This window comes from Scleropages formosus, chromosome 1, assembly GCF_900964775.1.
Source record: "Scleropages formosus chromosome 1, fSclFor1.1, whole genome shotgun sequence".
In the NCBI taxonomy this organism is placed as follows: Eukaryota; Metazoa; Chordata; class Actinopteri; order Osteoglossiformes; family Osteoglossidae; genus Scleropages; species Scleropages formosus.
The window spans coordinates 36,961,201-36,987,467 of NC_041806.1; the positions used below are offsets into that span (position 1 = coordinate 36,961,201).

Below are 26,267 nucleotides of genomic sequence, written 5' to 3' on the forward strand. Positions count from 1 at the left end.
AGAAGAAATCATTTCTGCTCACGAAGGCTTGTCACACAAAGACACAATAACACAATAACGCCTTCCTACTGAAGTCATTGAGAGATGCTATAATCCAGTTTTACAAGAGATATGGGGACAACGTCAAGGTTAGTAATGAAACAAATCAGAGCTGTGATTGGATACAATGTAAGAATACTTTTACAAAAGAAAAACAACTGAGAATGACAACTTTTTTCTCGCTTTCTTAAAAACTATCACCATCATTAAAGGCACAACCAATATCTGCTTTTTCTATGTTCTGAATGTAGCAAGCTGTGGGCTGCAACAAGCATTGACATTTTTATTTTTCTGCGGTCACAAGTAGGTCTCTGGAAGAGGGGGGTACTCCATCTGGCACTCACAGTTACATAACAGGAAACAATTCCCTGCAGACAGTAAATCTCCTCAGTGTGAAGCCCACACTACTTTCAAAAGAACACTGAAACACAGCAGCTTCATTACCTGTTCCATTAATGTGTTTGTTCCAAAGCGTTTCCTTTCCTTTTATCTAAGGTAAACGTTTATATCTGAATGTGTATGACTCCATGAATTTTAATGAACTTTAATTATACCAACCATAATTATAACTCCATTCATTAAGCAATGGAGGACATGGTGGTGCAGTGGGTTTGGCCTGTGCCTGCTCTCTGGTGGGTCTGGGGTTCAATTCCTGCTTGGGGTGCCTTGTGATGGACTGGCATCCCGTCCTGGGTGTGTTCCCTCCCCCTCCAGCCTTGCATCCTGTGTTGCTGGGTTAGGCTCCGGCTTGCTGTGACCCCACTTGGGATAAATGGTTTCATTCACTGTGTGTGTGTGTGTAATTTACCAGTGTGATGTAAATACAAAAGGTAACATTTATGAACAGTGAAAAATAGTATTTCTGCCACTAAATATATGCTGTATAGACAGGCTTCCTAGAGATCTGTCATTCCATGCAGGTGCCCTTGAGGTATACCAATGAATTCTGCAAAGGTTGTCAAATGCACAACTTTATCTTCAAATATCTTTCTAGACCCCAACATCAGGATAATTAAATACTCTTCTCCTAACACAGAATCAACATTCTCTGTTTTCTTTAAAGAATAATTGACCTTAGGTCTAATTGTATTACACAGTGATTCATCTTAATCGTTTGAACAAAAGTTTTTATGACACATGATCCTGTGAATGCATTTCAAGAGACTGATTATTTTGACACCATTGTGTCTCAAAAAATATTATTCATGTTACCAAGGAGCCCAAAGAGCGCAGCTGGAACAGGATATCATCAACCTGTTTCCCAGAAGCCCTCCCAGATGTAGCCATCATAAGTGTCTTCTCACAGCTGCCAAGAAGCTATTTGGTGACGTTAACCTTCTTGGTGTTAAATTCTAGGAGGCAACAGCTGAAAAACTAGCTTCAAGGAAAGCAGATGAGTGCACATCTAAATATGAAACCACTCTGGTTGTCAGTGTTCCTTCACTTTTAAACCTATTTCAGCAGTTACAGACATAAAAAATAAAAGCAACCTTTTCTGGTTATAATATCTGAAAGTACTGTATATAGAAATTAAGATGAAGTCAGAACAGATTAAAATTTGCGGGGAAGTGTCAAAATTATGATGTAATCTACCTCTTTAGCCTTTTACAAAATGTTACCGCTTAAGATGTGATTCTTTTATTCCATAAAAAATGGTAGCTAAAGAAAGCAAAAAGCTTTAAATCTGCTACTAGAGAAATTCAGAACTTATAAGCAGAAGATTAGTGGCTCACATCCTTGAAGGCACCTTGCTGTAACATAAGGGATTAAAGCAGTCTACTCTGCTTTCATGCATCAGTAAAACATGCGGCTATAAACGGGTAAAAAAAAAAAACTCATTAGCTGTTTAAAGCATTAAATGAGCCCTGACCTTTCTGAAGCAATAGCGGATACCTGATGACCGCAGGCTTACAGGAGGTACCCTGGAGTGCTTCACATCACAGAGCTTCCTGCTGCTGTCCCTGAACTGACCACTCGGCCATCACTACGCCACTGGCTTCCTGCAGCATAAGGGAAAATTTGTATATTCCTGATAAGCAGGCACAGACGGAAGTCTAAGCAGGCAGGCAATCAGGTTGTTACATGTTGCTGATGAAGAACAATCATGAAACAACATGTTGTTTATTTTCATAAAACCTTATATGCTGTTTCAGAACAGTCTGTGCAGGAGCACTTCTCCATGTGCTCATTGTCTCAGCTGCGCTGGTAGCAGCTTTACCCTCACGACCATGTACGTATCAAACTCTGGGCCTATAAGGATTATACCTTAATCAGTTTTTATTATAAAGACCGATGCATGAAAACAGATCTAATGCCTGTCTTGATTAATATTTAAAAAACTTGCATACGGACATAAATATTATTTCACATTTAAGCAAGTAAGCAAGAAAGTTTTCATCATTCCTGTTATAGTACAGCATAGAGGTGCTGGCTGTGCCCTTGAATAAAAATTTGCAATTTGATACGGGTATTTTTACCATAAAGGCAAAAACCTGAAAGATTATGATGTCACAGTTTGACAGTGGTGATGAGCGGTATTCTCCACAGCCTTAGCACTTAGAGGGCAGAAAAGCATGGTATAGTACAGCGTGTACCACAGGCCCAGATTGTGTGAAAAAGTGAAGAGGAATACTGATGTATTACCCTCCGTGCGACGTGAAAAAACGCTGTAGAGAATCCTCACTGTGGCTGAACTTTTCTTAGTTCTCAATTTTATTGCTAATGCCAAGTTTGAACATGAAAAATTTGAAGATAATGCATGATTACGGACATTCTACATATTTTATAGAAGTTTAAAGTCTAGAAAACTGTGTGGCTGTTTAAATATACCCATATCTATCTAATCCTGCAATGGACTGGCGTCCCGCCCAGGGTGTACCCCTCCCTGTCTTGTACCCAATACCTCTGGGGTAGGCTCCAGTTTACCGCAATGCTGCTCAGGCCAACTGGTTATTGAAATATGGTCCAAAGACAAGTTTTCAAGTAGACTGGTGATTCTAAATCTCCCAGAGATTGTGAAAGTGTGAGTGACTGCCTGTGGGGCTACTCTGCGATGGGATGATATCCTGTCCAAGGAGAACCCTACCCAGCCTTGCACCCTTTACCTGTGGGACCCTGCTTGGGACAAGTGATTGTTAGCAATGAGTGAGTGAGTCAGTGTGTATATATGAATGTATGATATATGTCACTGAATAATTGCATAATTAGCTTTTGCTATTTGTTGTTTAGGGGGTGCAGTGGTGCAGCGGGTTTGGTCGGGGCCTCTTCTCCGGTGGGTCTGGGATCAAGTCCTGCTCGGGGTGCCTTGCGACAGACTAGCGTCCCGTCCTGGGTGTGTTCCCTTGCGCTCTGTGTTGCTGGGTTAGGCTCCGGTTTGTCGCGACCCCCGCTGGGGACAAGTGAACAATGAAAATCGGTGCAGCAAGTGGAAGGTAACAAACTAGGTTTACTTGACAGTCACATGTCTGCAGCCATGTCTCCTTCTCTTAATGTAATGCATCAATTGTACTTTTGCTGAGATGTACGTCGCTTTGGACAAAAGCATCTGCTAAATGAATAAATGTAAATGTAAGTGGTTTCAGCCAGTGTCTGTATTCACTGTTTAAGGTGTTATTCCAAAGTAGTGCAGTAGTAGCAAGACTGCTGTAATCGGCCAACTTGGCTACGATACTGGAGAAATAATAGGTGAGGCGGGACGGGTAGAGTCCCGTAGTTATTTTTTCGGATATCATGGGACTTCTTACTTTTCAGACAGATAAAGCATCTTTGGCTTTTCCTTTGAGTTTTCCCAATTACTAAGATAACAAAACAAAATCAGGTTTCACTTGGCTGCAAATGTGAAATTCCTGATAAAGTCTACTTTGACTGTCAGACAACTTTGCTGTTCATGTTTGAATGATTTTTCAATTTAATTATTATGACGCTTCTTACGTTGAACCGATCATCAGTACCCTTTAGTCTTTGTTTATAGCTTTCAGTGATCTCTGAATTTGTTCCCTAAGACAGAAATCACACTTTATTTTTAGATCAGTAATTCAAGTGCCATGCATTTTTTCAGTATTTGACATATGCACAAATAAATTTATGCAACAGGTGAAGAACAGGCTAAGAACAGGTATGTGTCATAATGTGATTTTTAGTATGATTAAGAATATTCAGTTTTTTCTCTCTTACCATGGATTCTTCAAATTGGGCTTAATTGAGGCTGGCACCCCACCCTTTCCTCATGCATCTCCACGTAGTAATGAATGTGAAGCTTTATCAGTAAATCTTAATAAAAACTAGAATGATTGGTCTGTAGTTTGACTTCCCATGGAAATCGGCAAACAAGAGAAGAAAGAAAATCTAGAAAACATCCGCCCTCAGACAACAGAGCCGAGCTACACTGCAGAGGAAGTAAAGAGATTAGATGCATGTAATGTATGTGAAAAAGGAAAAGAGTGAGAGCTGGGTTGTCACGCAAAGAACATGCTTATACCTATGTCTAGGAGATGGGTCTGATCTGTCAAAGTGCATAAGAGTCATCGCTTTGATGAAAAAAAATGGTTAAACTTCATTTTAAAAATTGTTTTTGGAGAAAAGTTTTTGAGAGATCATTTTATGTCTTTTAATTAAAACAGTGAAAATTAATAGTATGAAATAAACAGGTAATAAAAAAGTATCAGTTTTGCACTGTTTTACTCATTTAGTCACTGAATTCAAAAATCTTTTACCCAAGTGAGTGATTCTATAAATGTTTATTTTTGAAGTGTTCAGTTTTCCAGGGAATGGAACCTGGGTGGTACAGGTTCACTGTACTTCCTGTCATGGAAATTCAGGTCTGGGAGACTCATGCTGCCTGTTTCCAAGATAAATGTCCTGCATGTGACCTTTTAGGCCTGTTTTTCTACCCTAAGAATACCTGGCAAAAGCAGGGTATTTTTATATGTCAGCATGGTAAAGCCAGACATGGCTGCAAGATGGACCATTGCCTAGTGTTCAAGTAATTTGAGAGACATTCAATTTCAAAGAGCTACTGGAAAGTTATATTTTTAAGCAGTTGAACCCAAAAGGAACTCGTGATTAATGTATACTGAGCTGGAGCTGTTAAAACAGCGACTGCTTTATTTTATGTATTGTACTTACCCCAAAATGTACTATATAATAGATTTATACACCACTTACAGCATTGTTAGCGGTCATTACTTGTATTCACTCTTTACACTTTTTGTACTCCACAGAGCTTCTTTTATGGTAAAATTTGAAGATGGCAATTTATAGAGTTAGCCTCTTGGTAGTTTCACGGTTTTCCTCTTGAACAGTTAGGAAGTTAATTCAGATTGACTGCGCAGGTCAAGAGGGGAGTGTGGTGGTGCAGTGGCACAGCGGGTTTGGATGGGTTCTGCTCTTTGGTGGGTCTGGGGTTCGAGTTCCACTTGGGGTGCCTCGTGATGGACTGGTGTCCCATCCTGGGTGTGTCCCCCTCCCCTCCAGCCTTACGCCCTGTATTGCCAGGTTAGACTTCAGTTTGCTGTGCCCCTCTTGGGACAAGCGGTTTCAGCAAGTGTGTGTGTGTGTGTGTGTGCAGATCGACAGTTTTCCTAGCTGCAACTGGGCCATATGGACTGAAATACAGTTTTGAGTGTTTTTAAGTGCTTTTTCCTAAAATAAAAAAAATACTGTTGGACAAAAGTCTATCTATGTGTATGTATCTGTATATCCATATATATGTTTTTAAATATGTGTATATGTGAGGGAAAAAACACAATACTGCACATTTAATTATGGAAGAATGTCTGACCCGGGAATAACCATTATTCCTCAGTTAGGCATATGGGGTTTGTTTTCCCTCTATAGGACTGCTTGTAATGACCAATAGATTTAAGGGGATTAAGTAGGAATGTGTAGTTACTTTATTTGCCAGTTTGACCTGCTAAATGTCTGTGTCAGATTACAAGCACTGGACAGATAAGCAGATGGTGGAGTGCCAGATCTATGTATTATTGCTGCATTCTGGGCGAGTGGTTGACTGTTGGGAAAATAACCTTTTGTTTCATTTGGATTAAAGCTTTCATTTCTCTGCATATCATGTCTTATGCATGTGTTTGGGAGCATACAACCTGATGGTTTCCAGATTTTTCCCTTGTGTAACTCTCACACACATATACACACACACACACACACACACACACACACACATTGGTTGAAACCACTTGCCCCAAGTGGGGTCGCGGCAAACTGGAGCCTAACCCGGCAACACAGGGCGCAAGGCCGGAGGGGGAGGGGACACACCCAGGTGGGACACCAGTCCCATTGACAAGTAGCCAGAGATTTGAGCTTTAATAGCATTGAATGAAGGCTTCTTTTAAGTTAAGAACAATTATCTAATATGAAACAACCTGTATCTGTGAAACAAACAATTTTGTCAGTGCTCTTGACTTTTCAAAAAGCAGTGTATCATCAATGTCAGTGAGTGATTTAGTGATGCTTTGCTAATTAATCAGTTTCATTGTTTATGGTAAGAATAAGCTACTTAGCATTATAAAGATAGAGATTTTGGGTAACAGCCTTATAGTGGAATGGTGTTTAAAACTGCTCTTACTAATATAAGGAAAGACTTCACATTCACAGTTCTTCAGGATCATTATGCACCTCCCAAAATGCTTCACCAAGATAGTGACATGGAGTGTTTTTTCTTTGACAAGAAGCTGCTGTTAGGACATATATTCAGTTTCACCCAGGGGGCATGGTGGTGCAGTGGGTTGACCCAAGTCTTGCTTTCCAGTGGGTCTGGGGTTCAAGCCCTGCTTGGGGTGCCTTGTGACAGACTGGTGTCCCGTCCTGGGTGTGTCCCGTCCTGGGTGTGTCCCGTCCTGGGTGTGTCCCCTCCCCCTCCAGCCTTATGCCCTGTGTTGCCAGGTTAGGCTCCGGCTCCCCGCGACCCCATATTGGACAAGCGGTTTCAGATAGTGTGTGTGTGCAGTCTCATCCATTATTTCAAAGTGATGGCATGGTCTTTAACTCTGCTTATTTACATGTCTGAAGTCAATCCAAAGCAATGGAGGAATCTGGTGACTTTACTTTGTTTTCTCAGGCTAATTTTTGACAGCCAGAGGTTTAGCTGTGAATAACTAAGTAAAGGAAATATACAGACTTGCAGGGTTCTCAGGTAGAGGGACAATCAAAGGCCAGCATGGCCACACTAACGCAGATCACGTGACTCCATGTCCCCTAGACAATGTCGGGAAGCTTGCCTTGCCCAGCCCTCAGATAAGAGGGCCTTATATTCCCTCATCTTTCTGTCTGTTTGTTCGTTTTATCGCTGAAAGCAATGTTGTTTTTTGCTTTGACATAAAGGATGTCCTTTCAAAGCATTTTATTAATGTAAGATTTGTGTAAAGTACCACAAATATCGCAAGTTGAGGGCTTACTTCGAACCTTTCGGGACCTTTTTGCTCAATTATGGCAAAGCTATCGATACATTTTCTATTCAAATGTATTATAATTCTATGCAGTGCTGGCAACTCACCCTCAGTTCCCTTGCATTAATATACAGCGCATATATTCACCACACTTTTTCAGTTCTTCTATTGATGCCTTTGTACTTTGTGATCATAAAAGATGTTTTTTAAATATGCATGAATTTACATATATTACAGCACAGTGAATGGGACTGTATGAAAAGCACTTTAGTAGGTGTTTAGCTGTAGTATTAATTAGGTGTTTTGTCTTTATTTACATTTCAAAGAATGCCATAATTTCCTCCCTTGATAGCAGCCGACACTCATTCTGGTCCCTATCTGGTTGTTTCGGCGGGAATCGTGCTTCCTGTGGTTTTCAGACTTGCTGTCTCTGTCACTCCCCTGAGGAACGATAATGACAACCAAGTATTTGTGTGCTCTTAGTGTGGCGGTTAAGGTCATCGGCCTCTAACTCGAAGGCTGCTGGTTCACGGACTGGGTGAGGCACTTCTGAGGAATCATTGAGAAAGGTTATGAGTTTGAATGTCTTCACAAAAAAATCCACGCTTTTATACCTGGAAGAAACTGTAGATTCTGTGGCCAGTGTGTTGGTGTTGTAAGCTGCCTATGTCATTGTTCCCAGTGCTGCTGCGATTGGCTTCAGCACCCTACTACCCTGTGCTGTGTAAACATGTAGTAAACAAATAAGAAATAGAAAAAAGAAATTGGATAAAAGTGTCACCAAAGCAGGAAAAAATAATCCAGAAGAGAATTGTGGTAATTAATACACCAAAATGTGCTGCAGATGTTGCCACAAACTCCAATATGCTGTGTTTTCTCCTTACCGAGACAGTGAAGAACGTGGTTTACTGGAGTATCTGATGGTGGCTGTGATCTAATCATGTTCATTCCCATACCTCAATTCAAGATACATGTGAAACGATGGAAAGTGAGGGCAAAGAGTTCAAATGAGCAAAGGGGTGTGTGTAATATGTGAGGAATTTTTTTCGCACCACCAGAATTCACTGAGACCAAGGAAATTTCCAAATTGTCAGAGGAAGCCTCATTTGTGTTGACAATCGCAAAGAGTTCAAGTTGCACTTTCACAGCACACGTGTAACCGTCAGTGCATACTGCGTATTGAGATAATCTTAGCGTAGCGGTCAATGGGTCTTATCGCGGTGCCCGTGCCTATCTTAGGGTCCACAGTTGTAGAAAAGGTGCCCGCCTTGTCGCTGCGCGTCTGCAAGTATCATTTGAAATGTGACCTCCCATGAGCCCCTGGGAAGACATTCCGTAGGCGTTCTCCTTCAGTACAGTTACAGTCTGTTGTCTCCTTTCCTACATTTGCAAGTTATTTTCCCCCTGAACACTTGAAATGACAGTGTTTCATAACAGGATGAGTTACCGCCAAAATGTTTTTAAATTAATTCAAGGATCTCTTTCGGCTTCCTCTTCATAATTAGTGCAATTACTTCAGGAGAGATTTTCAGAGTGATTATGATCCTCGGATATTGGCCATGTTTAAAATTTAAAATCCTGTTTGTTATTTATACATTTTGTGAAATTTAATAAAAAAAGAGCCGCAAAGGTCTCTGCCTCAGAATGGAGGGCGAAATACCACGAAAGCACAGTACAAGGGCAGGTGTCATCCAGCCTTTTACGGCTGATTCAGCTCTATAAGTGGACCACTGACAGAACTGACCTTTTGACCCATGTTAATTCTACAAAACAACTTGTGTGTGCAGGAATAGTTTGGAAATGATTATTTTTATTCTGGCTCATTATTTCCACAAAACTGAGGATTTTGATGCTTCAGCCAGATTGCTACGTATCTCTGTTTGGATTTCTGCTGCCTGCATTCAACAAAATACGACAAAGTATACACTATTTTACATGAGGCCATAAAAGGTAATGCGATTTGTGAACAGGGCCCTCTACTGGCCGAAAACATGTTTGTAGACTGCCGGTGTGCCTTCCATTGTTACTCACACACACATTTTCAGAACCTCTTGCCCCATACGGGGTCGCGAGGAACCGGAGCCTACCTGGCAACACAGGGCATAAGGCCGGAGGGGGAGGGACACACCCAGGACGGGATACCACTCCGTTGCAAGGCACCCCAAGCGGGACTCGAACCCCAGACCCACCGGAGAGCAGGAATGTGGTCCAACCCACTGCGCCACCGCACCCCCGCATCATTACTCACATTTACATTTATTCATTTGGCAGACCGTTTTCTTGAAAGCAACGTGCAACTCAGAGTAAACAAAAGTGTCTTTCAGCAATAGCCAAAGAGTGTCTCTGTCTTTAATCTGAATTATGAGTGTGTTTTCCACTGGGCCTTATCCTCTGGGAACCTCTGGGAGAAAACAAGCATCAGTGAAATGTAGTCTTTTATGTTTTATGATACTGTAGGTCAAGCTGAGCTTCACTTCTCCTCCACAACCTCTTTGAGAGGAATGCTTCACTCCTGTGCACAAATCCTCCTGTTTGCAGTTTAATTGGACATGTAGAGAGCGCCGGGGGCTTGTGGCGTCCCTCAGGGGATTACTCTTGAGGCTGTCCGGTGACGTGCTGCTGCAGGGGTGTCCAGCTCCTCGGTTTGAATGATGAGCGTGTGTCCAGCAGTGGGCCCTACCTTCTAGAGAAGCCCTATTGTCTCTGATGCTATCTTTTGCAGAAAGCGGGCCAATTGCGGACACAGGGCACCGACCTTCCCGATCCCAGCGTGCAGATCTACACCTCTGAGCTCACGGAGGCTGCTTCTCCCTGACTGGACCCATCCAGCTGACCTTCAACCCAAGGCCCCTTTGAGTGATGACAGTGTCTTTGAATTAATGCAGGAGGAACTGCCCCAAATGACATAAACACATAACTGCAGGCAACATGTAACTTATGGTCATCCATGGCTAATTTTATTGACAAGGCAATGACAAATGAGTTCTTGGGGAGACGAAATATCAGTTGTCGACCTTTATAGTAAAGAAAAAATGGGAAGCGTGTGCCCAAACACAGGTTTTAAACTGTTACACAACGCCGCCTTGAAGTGTAGTGTTCAGCATTACTCTGGGCTGTGGGTTGTGTTCGTACACCCTAACTGTCTTCGTCTTCAACGTTTGCATCATCCCCAGTGGAATGCATGTTTGATTGCGGATATCCAACATACCGCCAAAAGTTAGTCCCAAGGATCCAATTTACAATAAGTAAGACGTGACTGTGGGAGATATACTTCTAAACTCGGGTGTCGAACACTTGGGCGTGTTCTGTCTTATGATCCGTTGGTTATTAGACACGTTCATTAGAGATGTTGCCTGAGCACCTACACACGCTTGTGCTTTGTGCTGTCTGGCTTCTTGCTTCCTCTTTATACGCGGAACTCGATGCGATGACAGTAACCGGTGGCTATGTGTGACAACAGCCACCTGTGTTTCCAACTCACTTCAACACTTTGTGAAACTGGAGAATGGCGGAGGGGCAAGTCTCCAGTAAAACGCGCAGTTTTGGAAAGTGCAGCTTGCCGTGACACCCACAAGTCAGGGAAGAGTTCCTACCGGTGAACCAAAACACAACATAAAACATGAAATTACCACTATTAATAAAATGCTTGTCGTATTTATAGGAGCAACTATAACTTTGGCTATACTATATAGCATGTATGTACTGTATACATGCAGTAAACAATACTATGTTACTCTATATGACTAGTTTTGTCTACTCTACCACAGCAATGTTTTCAGTTATTAATGCCCTGCTTCTTTAACCAGGCTCTCTGAAAGCTCACGAGTAGCTCATTGCAACATTGCACCATATGTACATTTACATTCATTCATTTAAAAGACACTTTTCTCCAAAGCTGGGGGTGTGGGGGTGCGGGGGCACAGTGGTTTATACAGGATCCTGCTTTCTGGTGGGTCTGGGGTTCGAGACCTGCTGGGGATGCCTTGTGATGGCCTGGCGTCCCGTCCTGGGTGTGTCCCCTCCCCCTCCGGCCTTACGCCCTATGTTGCCAGGTTAGACTCCGGCTCCCTGCGACCCCACATGGGACAAGCGGTTTCAGACGGCGTGTGTGTGTTTTCTCCAAAGCGACGCACATCTCAGAGAGAAATACAATGAGTGCATTACATCAACAGAAGGAGAGATTTAGATACAGACACGTGATTCTAAGGTACAGTGAATTTGTCACATTCCACCACATGAACCAATGTACATCACACGAGTAGCTCCATAAAAGTTTATCCATTGTTCTACAGTTTCTAAACACGGAATTACTAAAAATAAGCATTTAGCATCACACAAATCCTGTCTGTAGTAAACATTATTAATTGCAATGACTGTAATGCATTAGACAGTCCATCTGCGGTGCCCCTTTGTCTTACGACTGTGTGCACTTTCACTGCTGGAGTCTGAATGAATCTTGATGCGGATGCAAAGTCCCCGAATCCCCTTTGTCCTTTTCCTCTTTCTTTGTCTGGGGGACACATAGTACCGCTTGTCTGTTTTCTTAGGCTATAAATAGTGGGAGCCTTAATGTCTAAGTGCGCAGAAGCCTGTTTAGATAAGCGATGTAATTTTATGTTAAATGTGGTATTTCCAGGCCTTTGATTTTTCACTGCAGTTATGTTTCTTGGCTGTGCTGTTGCACCATCTACTAACTTTTACTGTGTTTAGAAACCATTTCGCATGAACTCAAACCCTTGGAAACAGTTCATAATTTCATAAAGTGTCTTTGATGTTTTGGTTAGAACGGGCTGATAGGATGGTCGATTCCATATTACGGACAAACCACAAAGCCATTTCCATGAGGAATTTTCACACCGAAACTTCTTTGAAGTGTTTGAGATAGTTCACATTATTAATTATTTACATTACTTTACGTATTAGTACATGGTAAACATCTGTAAAAGGAAATTCTTCCTGAGGTTAAGCTTTTGTTGAATACAGTATATTGTTCTGGCCTTTGTTGCCATAAACATAACACATATGATGCTGTTTTGAGAGGGACTTTGAGAACAGCCGTTGTTTGGTTAGCAGCTTCCAGACTTCAAGCCAGCTAAAACAGTTCAATCCGCTGACTTTCATCTGGAGCAAGAATACATTTTAAAAAATTACTGTTATTTTGTTGTCTAATTTACATGACGCATTTTTTCCAGACACTTTCATGAAACATTACAACGTACAATTTTTTTATCCATATATAGGAAAGAAACCTTGTGTGCAGTGCTTCCGGGATAGGCTCCGGATCACCACAGCCTAGCTCAGGGCAAAGTGGTTATTGAAACTGGATGGATGGATAGAGCTAAGAAATTTCCCTGATCAATTCAAAAAGTACGGCAGGGCAACTCCTGGGACTTAACCCAGCCACCTTCAGGTACATCATCATCATTTCTAACCGCTGTGTCCGTTATTTCCGTGACTCCGTCCTTCACAGAAGACACATACAGGCAGTAGTTGCCCTTCACATGCTTACAGAGACCCAGAGGGGCTGCTACACAGTTGCTGCGGTTCAGAAGTTCAGATAACCAGACATTCTGCCCCAAATGCATATTACTACAAAAACTAGTGCTCCTGTCTGTCCAGCTTCATTAGTAGGAATGCAGATCCTGTTCACCGAGGCTCAGCTTCTAGTTGTGGATGACATAATCCAGGGAACGTGTAACTGGACATCCATGAGGGAGTCCAAGCAAGGACTGCTGGTCTGGCAGGCACACACTGTAATATTAGATTATATTTGTTATGACTGCTGGTATCAGGTGTGGGAGAAGCAGGTAATTCTTAGATGCATTATAAGAACACGTACAAATCACTCACTGCTGGATTGATTGGATGGTTCGAACGGATGGTAAAATGCAGGTATTCGCTGCCTGCTCGGTCTCCCTACACTTTCTATCTGGAAGAAATGCACATTTGCATAAGACAGCAGGTAGGTGCTCCATGATCAGCAGAACTCAGCGTGGGTTTGTGGCACTTAGTGTTGTGCACATTTGTACTTACTCCAGGGTCCAAAGCCAGTTTTTCAACAACAGTGTGACATGCAAACATTTGGACATCATTAGAAAGTAATGTCAAATTTACAAGTGGTCTGAGCTCTCTTAGAAAATACTGCGAAGCATCGTCAAATTCTGCCCACTTGTACAAGAATCCTCCTCCTTGGCCTGTTAACCGTAACGGTTTATGCCGTGGAAGGGGCAGGGCCAATATTTCTGGACAAAGAGCAATTTCAGTAAACGAATGTATGAATGCAAGGACAAATTTTTGAACTAGGTGCAATTAAAGCAAAGCTGCAACGTACACGTATAAATACAGGAGGCAGACAAAGAAGCACTTAAAAAACTCTGCCAGGTAGGCACAGTTTCTATATTGACCGGTGTAAGGAACGGGAAGAAATAAAAATAACTGATAGTCTGTTACAAGTTTTGTTGTTGGTAAATTCAAATATTATAAAAATGTAATACTCTGCTTACGGCCTACAAGACCATCAGTGGATCTGCACCGGGATACCTACTGGACCTGATCTGTACTACACCCGCAGACTGACTGCTACACTCCATGATCTTCATGATCTCATAAACCTGAATGTTCCCGGTTCTGGCACCAGTGTGGTGGAAGGAGCTTCCTTTCTCCCTCAGAACTGCTGAGTCCCTTTCAGAACACATCTCTTTCGGAGACACTTCTCTCCTGATTTCCTCTCCGTATCTCGCTGCTGGTGAAACGCACTGTTGTTTTACTCTGAGCTGTATGTCATTCCGGAGAAAAGTATCTTGTAAATGTATACACCGAACTGAAGTCAGACATGCCTTGCTGTAAAAAGGTGATAATTAGCTGAGTTGTGCACAAGCACTTTCCAAAGTGGAGGACTTAAGCAGCCAAAGCTGTGATTAATGCGGACTGGAGACCTGGACTTCTGAAAGCAGCACGGACAGCTGTCATCCCATCCAGCCAATTCAGTTTACAGCTAAGATCAATGTTAAATTACATTTTACAGCAATAAAATCTGACAGGAACCTTGTTGAAACTGGTATTTCGAGAGCTTTCCTAAGTTTGAAACCACTAAGTCAGTTATGCTGAAAAAACCTTATTGTAAGATATATATATATTACACATATATTACAGTGACCTGATGCTTTTCTCCAAAGCGACTTACAACATTAAGGTATTTACCCATTTACACAGGTGTGTAACATTTACTGAAGCAACTTCAGAAGGTAAATACCTTACTCAAGGGTACTAAAGCTAGAAGTGGGACTCAAACTTATAACCTTTGGGTTAGAAAGCAGTAGCAACCACTACACTCTCAGCCCAATACACCATGAGTATGATCCCCCCCTCCCTCTGTTCGAGCCTCTCTCCAGCTCCAGGAGCCTTAATCAAGGTACTTACCCTGAATCTCCTCACTAGAAATACCCTGTCTTGTCCAGCTGCTCCCATCCTTAGACTGAGCTGTCAGTCACGAGCAGATAAAAAAAAAAAAACTGCGTGTCTTTGTGCCGCAGGAGCGCCACCTAGTGGTGCGTGTAGGAGCAGCACCGCACACTCTGGCCGATGGAGGAGCCTGCGGGCTACTCACATGAGAGCGCTTTGTTGGCGCTGTACTCAGCCGGGTGGTCGTACGACCACCAGAGACGCCGCTTCACACCGATCAAAGACACTTGTCACGTATAACTACACGGAAACGGCGTCTTAAATTTCAGAAATCGATAATAACCCCCGTAATCATGAGCCTGTTGTGGAAATAAGAGTCATGACGCGACGATCGCTGTTGCTTTTTATTTATTAAATATGTCCTGCGCACTCACGACTCACGAGCTGCCCTCAATCAATGACACCAACATCATGATCATGTCATGATTCCCCGCGTCCTTCATAATTCGCGCCGCTGTAAACTGTGAAAACGTGTGACCTGCGCAATTTTACCCACGCAAATAATCCGCTCCCGTGTTTATTATATGCAGCTAAAACAGTCGCTGTCTGCAACCGCGTCGCGCTCCGCAGGGAGGATGAGCACCATTTCCACGGCGAGAGGAGAAGCGGGGCGCCGCGCGCTGGCGCGCGTGCACGGCGCTGTCACCTTCCACCGCGCGGACGAGCATGCGCACACTATAATATTTAGTTTCATTCAGACGCGCGGCGTGCAAAAAAATTAAGAGCGTGTATTTTCGTTAAGCGCGTAAGCTGCATTCTGCAGTGTTTGCGCCGACCGTCCGCGTTTTTTTGTGTGCGCGCCGCGCGAGGGACACGTGCGCCGTTAGAGGGAACACAAGCCATACAATGAAGAAGCGCTATGCGGATGGCAGCAGGCTACGCAAGATGAAAAAGACGAAAATAACGGAGAGGATCTCGGAGAGGTACGCAGTACGGTGAGGTGACGCAGCGGCAGTGGCGGCGGCGGCGGCGGCGGCACCGCGAACGGGGCTGAGCGACTTCGCTTTTGTTGTGGGCGCGCGCTTTTGTGTGGCGCGCGGTGCTTTCTGCTCTCGCCCGTCCGTCGCCTACATTCATTCGCGGGAGCCGCTGCGCGCGGCTTTATGGACAGATGATGCACGCCGCCGGGGCACTGGCCGGGCACATGCAGAGAAAGCACTGTAACTGTAAAGTCAGATCATGTTGTGCGTTTATTCAAATATCTCAACTTCATCACGTGTGTTTTTTATATATAAGAAGAGCATTCCCGCATAAACGTGACAAAGATGAAGTATGTATGCTGTTGTGTGTGCAATAATATTGTTATATAATAATTATAATCATGTTATTGGCAGAGATACGACGTGGTCGTTATAATAATAATAATAATAATATTAATAATAACCATCATCATCATCATCGTCGTCGTCATCATCCTCATTAACTTTTGTTCCGTGTAGGCGAGAGACATATTGTCGGTAAGGCATGGCCATAATTAATAAACTTAGAGAAAATGACAGCATGTCTAGACCATAAGACAATTCAACTGCTCCATTGGCATGAGACAAAGAGCTGAAAAGTGTTGGCCTCCCTGGGTATGTGCATCTATTCACCAGGAGCTGTGTGGACACTGAGGGCAGACTATTTATTAACTGTATTTATTAAATTCTAGATATATTTTATATATATATATATACATATACATGTTTTAGAAGTAAAAAGAAAATAGTGAAAAAGAAACAAGTTCTAGGAATTCTTTCTTTGCCTTATTAATAGACTCATAAATAGGATCTCTCGGTTAGTCAGCGTCAGCCTTTTTGTTACCGTGAGCACAATGTGAATGTAGGCTATTGGGTAAATGTTAAGATAAGCTTTTTCCATTCTCTCCAGAATATGTGGCACTGCACACTTTTCTCGTGGCTTGTGCCCCAATTCCGTTCCGCGAGAGACTGATCTCATATGGAAGTCATCTTGTAGTTGCCAGCTTGAGAATTCACACAGTTTTGATGCTTCGGTATTATGCATTCCATCAGCCCAGAAATAGTGTTGTCATGGTTACTAAACATAAACTGGGCCATGTAATATTGCCTGTGTGGAATGCGTAGCGATCGAAAGAAAGGAAGAGAACAAAGGAGCAGCGGAAAGAACACCTACAGAACAATGTGACACATGATTTCAAATTCTTTGTATTTATTCTTGGTTTGACAGGAATCTTTGTTTTAATGAATCAATGTTTCTCGCAGGTGTTATGTAAAATAAAATATTAATAATGCTTCTTTTAAATTTGTATCACCATATGCATTAGGTAATTGTAAGACGTACGCTTACTGATGTGCTCAAGTACCTAATTTCTAAGTGACCGAAATTGTCCTCTTTTCTTGTGCCTATTGATTCTTGGCAGACCACTGGAGCTCTATAGTCTATTTACCTCTCGTGTTGCAGTGATTTTACTATGCTGTTGACTTTGTGAAAACAATTCAATTGTTTGGACAGCGTTCTTATAAGGACTCTGCTTTGTGTCTTTTCCAGTGCTTACACCTTTCTCAAGTTTATGGTTGTGTGGCTCCTGGTTCTTCTCGCAGATTTCATTCTTGAGTTTAGATTTGAATATCTGTGGCCTTGTTGGCTTTTCTTTGGAAGTGTCTACACCACCTTCCACTGCCACGGATTGGTAAGAAGTTCTTCTCTTTAATTATCATTGCTGTTTGCAGCACTGTTATTGTCATTTAATATGCATCTAGGTAATCTCATTACTTACTATATTTGATGTTTATGGTCGTATCGATATTTTGCGGCTTGGTTTATCCAAGCGCTGGAGGACTTTTATCTGCATTTTTGTGTCTTCTGACCAGATGCTGTGCTCTAGAATTGTGTTCATTCTATATAGTTCGCATGCGTCAGCAGTTTTCACAGGGGCTTTGCAGTCTCCTCAGTTATATTTCCTTTTCAGTTGGACCAAAGATGTACATTTCAGCCCTTTTTTATCTGCCCTCTAAAATGCCATGCCCTAGATAGGTTCACTTTCTCATGTGTGACAAAGGCTTTGCAGTTGCACAAGCTGAAATTAAACCAGTTTAACCTGTTTATCCTCACAATGTCTCCTTCCTCTTGCAGGTCATTTGTGTGGTGTTTGTTTTTGCGGCTTTCACTCTTGATGTATTTTGTCTGATTTTTGTACCCCTGCACTGGCTGTTCTTTGCTGCCAGCACATACGTTTTGTTCAATTACATATGGCATACAGGTAAGGCCTGCTCCCTATATCATTATCAAAAAGAAGGTGCTGCAGAATAAATAATAGTGTTATTTTATTAGAATTGGGCAAAGGAATGCATAATGGAGATGTTAGAACTGCCAACTTGTACTCAAAGGACCCAGGTTTGAATCACACCTCTTGCTGTAGTACCCCTGAGCAAGGTACATACCCTGAATTGATTCATTAAAATTACCTGGTGGTGTAAATCTTACAGTTTTTCTACCGCATGGGGCAAACCACACAACACATTATTGTTAATACGTATTTTGGACGAATTTCTATATGTGCATACTGACTTTGCATCTCTGTACGTTTATCTGTCGTATGATATTTTCAGAGAAAGGATTATGCATGTCTACCGTGTCCCTGTGGATACTGCTGATGTATACGGAAGCATCACTCAGGTTCAAAGACGTAAAAAACTCCCACGTCAACCTCTCTCATCTTTTTGCAGCACACTGGTAAGTTGATGATGCTTCTCACAACACTTTGTGGAATTTACATGCAGTTTCTGTGATCTGTCTCGATGCGGAAAGGGCACGGAGAATCGAATCAAGCTAAATGGCACCTGGACGCATTTCCCTGAAGAAAGTGTGAGAGGTGCGAATCACTGCCTGAGACACGTGAGTGTGTGTGGAGACCTTCCGTCAGACGGCCCGCCGAATAGCCATGGAGTTTGAATTTCAGGTGTAATTTCAAGAAGCGGAGAGACTTGTGCCCGGGAACAGAACAAAGGGAGCGGCGAAGAGACCTGATGCAATCGTTTGCTTTGAGTGAATCGTCACATTGCAAATACTCACCTGTTTTGCTCTTTCCTCATTTGCTGGAAACCACTGAAAGGCAACAGTGTTCATCTAGTCTTATAAAATTCATCCACCTTGATATGCACCGTGAAAAGAAAGTGTCTTGAAACCCCGATCCCGCAATACTATCACTCGCTTTAGGAAACTTCCTACATTCTGAAATACATGCAGTATGTTTTCCTTTTTTCTTCACCCATACTTTCGTAAGATAGAGAAAGAAGTATTTCTACAGAAAAACGACACCCAGTGCAAGCAATTTTCAGATGTTGCTTAACTCTAAAGGTGTATCACTCACAGTTCCGCTGTCAAGAATACATTGTTCTCAGTTTCAGCTAATCCATGTCAGCAGCTCTGTTATGAATTATTCAATTGTAGAGTGCTGGATTATTGCCTGTTAATTTTAGAATTCATGGAGGACACAGAATATAAATAAAAAAAACAAAATACATGTATGTAACTCGCAGCGTGTTTTAAAAATGGGTTTAAATGGGTTTTGAGCAGGAAGCTATGAGGGCTTGACATTGAAAGCCCCTGAAAGGAGTTTATTATGTGTTTCTGCAAGACAAGGGATTTTTTTCCATGTGTGGAAATGGCTGGTTAGGGAACTGGTGATGTGACACAGCAAGGAGCCGAATTATACCTGATTTTCTCCGTCCTTTTGTCTTTTAGTATTGGCTACCCGGTTGTGTACTTGGGATTTGATGCCACCTGTTACTTCACCAGCATTTTTAAGCTGCGCACACAAAAAGCGGTGCAGAGTGAGAATGACTTCCACATGCAGCTGTTGCTACAGTCTCTACCTCCTGGACTGCAGTTGTACCCCAAATGTGTACCGGATTGCAGGGAAAGTACGTTCATGCTCCTGTCCTTCACAAGTATAATTTACCTGCCTGTATGTAAGTTACCAGGTGCGTTACGCAAAGTCGAGCGAAAGACTGTCTAAAGCATCAGCGGTCTATGGCAAGAGATCGATTCTAAGCTGTCTTTTTGCAAAACAGGGTTGTTCCTTCTCTTTATACAGACTTAAACATGCAAATATAAGAAAAATGACAAATATTAGTGCTTTTCTATATTAGAGAAATGAAAATCTCATGCACCTTTAACAAGAAAGGGCAGGATTATTTCCTTTTTTTGTGTGCATTTATTTTCTTGAGTTACATGCAAGTTGGAGCCCTTGAAATTCCCTTGAAATTGTTTTGAGATTCTAATGTACCGTTAAGATCAATTCTGAATGGATTTTACATTCAGCATTGATTTGTTTTCACAAGCTCGCTGCTTTGGTGTCAATTTGCGATGCCTGAAGACGTCTCTGCTCTGCGTCCTCAGATTCCAAGTGGAAGACGAAATCTGAATACACGCAGTACCAGTGTCAAAATGGTGCTGTTTCTTCGGATGACAAATATTTGGTTGACTGTCTCCAAATTGACGGAGCAGAGCGGAAGGCCGACAAGGGCCTAGAGGACACGAGACCAGGCTGCCAAGTCGCCCAGTCCCCGGAGGCCAAGGAGAGCCCCGCGTGTCGGCCGCGTGAGACGGAGCCCCCGGGCGGCTCCGAAAGTCTACCTCAAGACGAGCAGGCGGCCAGAGGTGCCAGGACCTGCAAAATCTCCTCCCCCCGAGCGCGCCGGAGCTCGGCAAGCGCCGCCGGGCCCCAGCTTCGAGGGGAGAAGAAGCAGAAGAGCACCTCCAAAACCATGAGCCCTAGCCGAGAGGCTGCTGAGAGGAGTGTCTTGAGCAATCAGAGCAATCACCTGGAGCAGATCTCGAAGTATGCTGCGCGAATACCGCTCAGTAGCACGTTGCGACATACGGTAGAATGTGAAAAACAGCGACGCGAACATTCACAAGCAATGCCGCAGAATGTCAGGTCTGCTCTTATAGCATGTCTTCGATTCCTGGCGCGAAGCTGGAGAAAACTAAAAACATTTTAGTCCCTTCCCCAGAACCTGTAACAAGTTACGGCTCTAACTTTCCGTGCTGCGGTGTAGAAGCCATAAGCATGTGTCACCGTCGCCAAAACGGAGGCTCGCGACACACTCGGTGCCGTTCGACTTGTTTGCTCTGCCGTGCGATCGGCTTCCATATGGTTCCACTGGCTGTCGTTTGCTTGCAGACTGGAGCAGGAGTTGAGGAGGCTGAAGAGCGAGCTGCAAGCGAGCAAACAAAATGAGCAAGAGCTCCGCAGCCACGTGTGCAACCTCACCAACAGCGAGAGGAGTCTGCGGCCAGAGGTGTCCCTGCTGCGGCAAGCAAACGATTTGCTTCAAAACAAGTACGATTTCCATGAGCTCTGTGTTGTCTCCTCAAGGTCACAAGCATGTATTACTCTAGTTTGGAGTGTTTCGCATGCATTACATTTATTCATTCTGCAGTCACTTTTCTCCAAAGCAACTTCTCATAATGAGCCCACACACCTTATTCACCGCGGTGACTTACACTGCTAGAGACACTACTTATAAGGGGTCACTCATCCATACTTCAGTGAAACACACTCACTCTGTGACACTCACACACTATGAGGGAACCTGAAGAGCATGTCTTTGGACTGTGGGAGGAAACCAGAGCACATGGCAGAAACCCATGCAGACACAGGGAGAACATGCAAACTCTACACAGACCGAGCAGGGATCGAACCCACGTTCTCTCACACCACCCAGGCGCTGAGGGACGGCAGCGGTCCTTGCCGTGCCACCACACCACACATGTGACTTGAAACATGTGACCGACATGGACAGGGCTCCTTCGTTACAAAAAACTTCTAAGCGTTGTTCATTGCAGCTGTCGAGTACTTTGCCTCCCTTGTGACTGATTCCAGGATCCTGTGCCTCATGAAGACTAAACAGAAGGACAAACAGAGCAGCACATTATTAGAGAAGAAAGTCAAAGCGGAAATGGAGGCACGAATAGCTGCCGAAAAACAGCTGGCTGAGATTCAGTCCCGAAAAGCGGATGAAACATCTGCCATACCTCATAGTGCTCTGCTGTCAACGAACAGGTAAAAACGTCACCGATTTTGTATAATTAAATCACTTTTTTACGCATCAACTCCCCACCGCAGTCTTATACACATGTTAAAGACGTACATCAGGAATTTTAAGCAAATCATTCATGGGTAATACGAGTGATTTGTTTTCCAATAAACTGTCCTTTAGTAAAAATGAAAACTTTATTTTTCCTTCTAAAAAAAAAAACACTGCACAGGGAATTTTAATTTACCAGTATCTTAACAAAGGGACACTTGGTTACTGTTATATGCATGCAGTTAATTTTGGGGTGCTTGTTTAATAAATATTAGCAAGTGGGGCAGCAGATCCTGTGGCGGGTGGAGCTGCTGCTGTGCACGCATAAGACCCAGGTTCAACTCACTCCTGCTGCTGTAATACCTCTGAGCAAGGTACTTACCTTAAATTGCTCGAGTAAAAATTACACGGCTGCATAAACGGGTACATCTTCTTCTACGTATCCGAGCTTTGTAATTTGCTTGGAGAAACGTGTCGGCTAAAAGCGACATATATAAATGCAAATGAGCAAAAGTGACGCATTCTCAAAAGTCAGTTCATTCACATGCTCCAAAAGTTTGAATATACATTGCTGCTCGATCAGTGTCAATGTTTAGTTTGATGCAACAGTAAGTGGCCTTAATTTTCTGTAAAGTACAAACCCTGTGGTTTCCCAAAGCCTCTCATCTTTTCCTTTCCATTAAGAAGTGAGTGATTCTGGATTTTGAACTGAGCGCATTGTGTTTCCTGCTTTGTGGAGTGCATGAAAGCAGAGCACACTCAGAAGTATTCTGTCTTTGTCAGACTGAAAGCCTGTATTCTCTCCGTCTCTCACAATAGGCAAGAACAAACTGAGACCCTAACGTTAAAACGAAAAGCTAAAGATCTAGAGACAGAGTTCAAACAACTTCAGCTGGAGTGTCAAGGGAAAGAGGGTCAAATAATAGCTCTAGAAAATGAATTGGAGGTAAAGATATAACATTTTAAAGTACATGCTGTAAGGATGTCAGTGTTGAAAATGTGACAGTTTATAGTCTGTAACCTGTATTTGTTGCGGTGATATTTGACTGTGACAATTTGGACATGACTCTTTGTTTTTCTTTCTTTATTGTTTTGTTTAGTGTGACTTGTTTCGTCATTTGTGCATGGTGTTTGTGCATATAATGAAAAAATGTTGATACTCCACAATGGTTTTGGGGTCTTGGATGAAGCTGTATGTGGGTGTGAATTCCTTAATGTTTCCATAATGTTTGTTAACACCATATCTCACTGATTTCTGTTTCCTAAATATGTTTTTGTTTTAAGTAATTTCAATATATGTACAATACATGTTTTCAAACTTGAATACATAATCAGAAAATCATAATTTCAATACTGAAGTGTGCATGAAAAATGCATGGAGTAATTTATACATATTTGCTTTGCACAGTTGTTCCCCTGAGCATCACAATCTCATTTGATTGGATTATTGAACTGGGTTTTCGTGTGCAATTTTTGCATTATTACAATGGTTCTGTTGCTGCCAACACAGGGAGTAGCAGCTGTCATACTCTGTATTTACAGTACATAGGGTTTTCTTTTTTTAAGTGGATGCTCCCTGCTTCACCGTCCATGCTTTGTTCACAATGTGTTTGGTTTCAGGACATCACAGGTGACTGACGGCAGCCATGGCTTGTGCTCTTCACACTTGTGTCGCAGGTGCTTCGCAGATACAAAGGCATGGAGCAGGATGCTGACATGCTGCTCTCAGCACTGTCTGCCATGCAGGATAAAACCCAGCATCTAGAGTACAACTTGAGTGCCGAGACCAGGATCAAGCTGGACCTTTTCTCGGCGCTCGGAGATGCTCGCAGACAGCTGGAGATAGCGCAGGGTTTGTATTCGCCCCTTTCCGTGTGTGTGTGTGTGTGTGTGTGTGTGTGCTTTGCTGAATGATGTTGAAGCACGTCGAATTGAAATCTAACCATCATGCTGTATGCTGCAGTAACAAATATTGCATTAGCATCACCTGGCAAGAGTTTACTGTTGCTTAAAAAGAAATAAGTTGTGGTCCTGTGACTCTTGATGTAAAAGATTGGGGAGAATGTGCGTCCCTCTTGGGATGGCTTCGGTCGTGCAGTGCAGAGAGACTTGTTTTTTGCATTGTTTACTTCAGTAGAGGGAAGCGAGGGAACTTTTTCAAGCCGCTCCCCCGCTTGGGTGCAACGCAGCACCTTGATCTTCACCGTAGGCTGGGACTCGGGCTCCCGAAATAGGATAATGTAGCACTTGCAGATATCTCTGTTTAAACTTCATCATATGCTATTTCTTCTTAAAACCCAAATGAATGGACTACTCAGAGCGTCACGATAAAATGGAGCATGACACCCATTATTTGCTTATTTCTGCACTTCGGGTTGCTGTTACAATACTTCCCTTGTGCTCGCGATTGTGCATTTTAAAGAGCCATTAAAGCCGGAAACACTTATTATTAAAGACCTTTCACTGCTCACTTAAAACACCGGAGTACAAAATAAAAAAAGAGCTCATGGATAACATTTTGCGGGAACTGCTAATGTCATAATTCTTTCAACCTCGGTACAATTTTACATTTTTGACAAGCAGCCAGGAGCCCTACTCAGGCACTGCTTTGTCGGAGTATGCCGGGCGCAAACAGAGAGGCATCTTTTGAGAGGACGTTTGATTGGCACTTTCTGTGCTCCATGTTTTGAGCTCTGAGCTCTCTTTCAAGATGACATTTGCACCTTCATTCGTCGCATCTCCGTTACATCTGCGGCGCGTTGTTCTGCAAGTCCTCCCAACACTGTCACCGACTGTGTTTATTTTACCTCCTCAGGAAGACTAATCAAACAGGATCAAGAGATTGGAGAGATGAAAAAGAAGATCGCGGAAGTCATGGCAGTCATGCCTGGTATTACTTACACTGCCCCGCATCCCATAGTGCCGCATCTCACAAAGTTTATCAACTCTGAGAGCTGCGTGCTTGATCCTAGTGCATTAATGTACCAGTGTCTTAAGAAGTAGGAACATGTTCTAGAAAACAAATGGGATCCTTTCTGAGTTTTAACCTACTGATCTGGAGCGCGTTTGAACTGAAAACAATCAACAAACGCGTTCTCCAGACTCGGAGAGGACGGACTGCGAGTGGGGCGACGCTCGCCTCGTTGCTTGACTGAGCTCAACAAAACAGCCGTCTGTAACATCGCAACTTCCTTGACTTTGTACTTGTGCTAAAGTTTACAATTTCTCGCAAGTGTGCACTGAGGAAAATGAGGATTCTGCACTGTTTTCTAAGCCGACGTTGAAACGAAGTACACATACTGCTGGTGATGCGACTTTTTTTTGTTTTGGTGCTGGATACAAACAAGTATCATGCAAATCACTGACTTATTATCAATTATTGACGACGTCGTTGCCCATTTAAATGAGGAATGCATTTGAATATACGTCAAAATATGTCATACAAATAGTGCAGAAAATTCTTCATATACAATACTCATTTATTGCTATTGTACAAAATGTGTTCTCACGCTATTCTCAAGCACTGGTGTATGTGAGTAGTAGTACTAGTAGTACTGTTAGTTTCTCACAAAGTACTGAAATGAACACGTGTGAGAAACTACAAGGGCCAAGGGTAAATCATTATAAATATTTTAAAAAAGGAATGCTGTAATAGGTCTTTCTTGCTCTGATTTCATTCAGTGCTGCAGGCATTGGCCTATTACTGGAGTACTGAAAGAGCACAAAAAGTACAAGAGTAAAACCTCATTTTTAAGTTGCAAACAAGATCTGCTGTAGCTTTCGCAGTGATCCATTAATTAACATCAAAATAGCAATAAATTGGCTTTCATTTAAACAAACATATTTTGACATATATACTAGGACATCCCTAAATGTATGTGCTCCTTTCTGTTGGTGGACTAAAGTAACATGCAACTCTTGTACAGAGCAGAACCTTGTAAAATTCAAATATAACAGGAATGCGGTGAGAAAAATGACTCCTAAGGCTGGGAAAGGTGGCTATATCTTGACGGTTTCACCTTTTAACATTGTCGTAAAGGAATATTCACATAAAACAATGCTCATTGTTAGTATTTACTGCTGTGTGCATACACAAACTTCAGTTTCAGTATCTCTTTTTGTCTTCAGAATAATTGAGTTCATGTTTATCAAAGTGTTATCAAACTACAACACCTTATATTCAGATTTAAAACTTAAGCATTTAGCTTTTTGGCAAAAAAGGGGTGGTTTTTAAATCTTTTTAAATGAAGCATAGTTTTAGCTTTATTTGTCAAGGCTATTATGAAAATCATAGAAAGACTGAAGGTACACG

The 26,267-nt window shown here is 42.6% G+C and overlaps 1 protein-coding gene across 1 annotated transcript; it reads left to right on the plus strand.

The window, feature by feature from the left end:
- The first annotated feature begins 15,360 nt into the window (after positions 1-15,360).
- Positions 15,361-25,264, plus strand: LOC108929137 (macoilin). Its single transcript, XM_018743489.1, has 11 exons — positions 15,361-15,823; positions 17,409-17,550; positions 17,994-18,120; positions 18,470-18,593; positions 19,605-19,783; positions 20,262-20,703; positions 21,049-21,207; positions 21,751-21,930; positions 22,775-22,901; positions 23,633-23,807; positions 24,771-25,264. Exons 1-11 carry the CDS (start codon positions 15,747-15,749, stop codon positions 24,956-24,958), a joined length of 1,920 nt encoding a protein of 639 aa, XP_018599005.1. The 5' UTR covers positions 15,361-15,746; the 3' UTR covers positions 24,959-25,264.
- Positions 25,265-26,267: the final 1,003 nt, after the last annotated feature.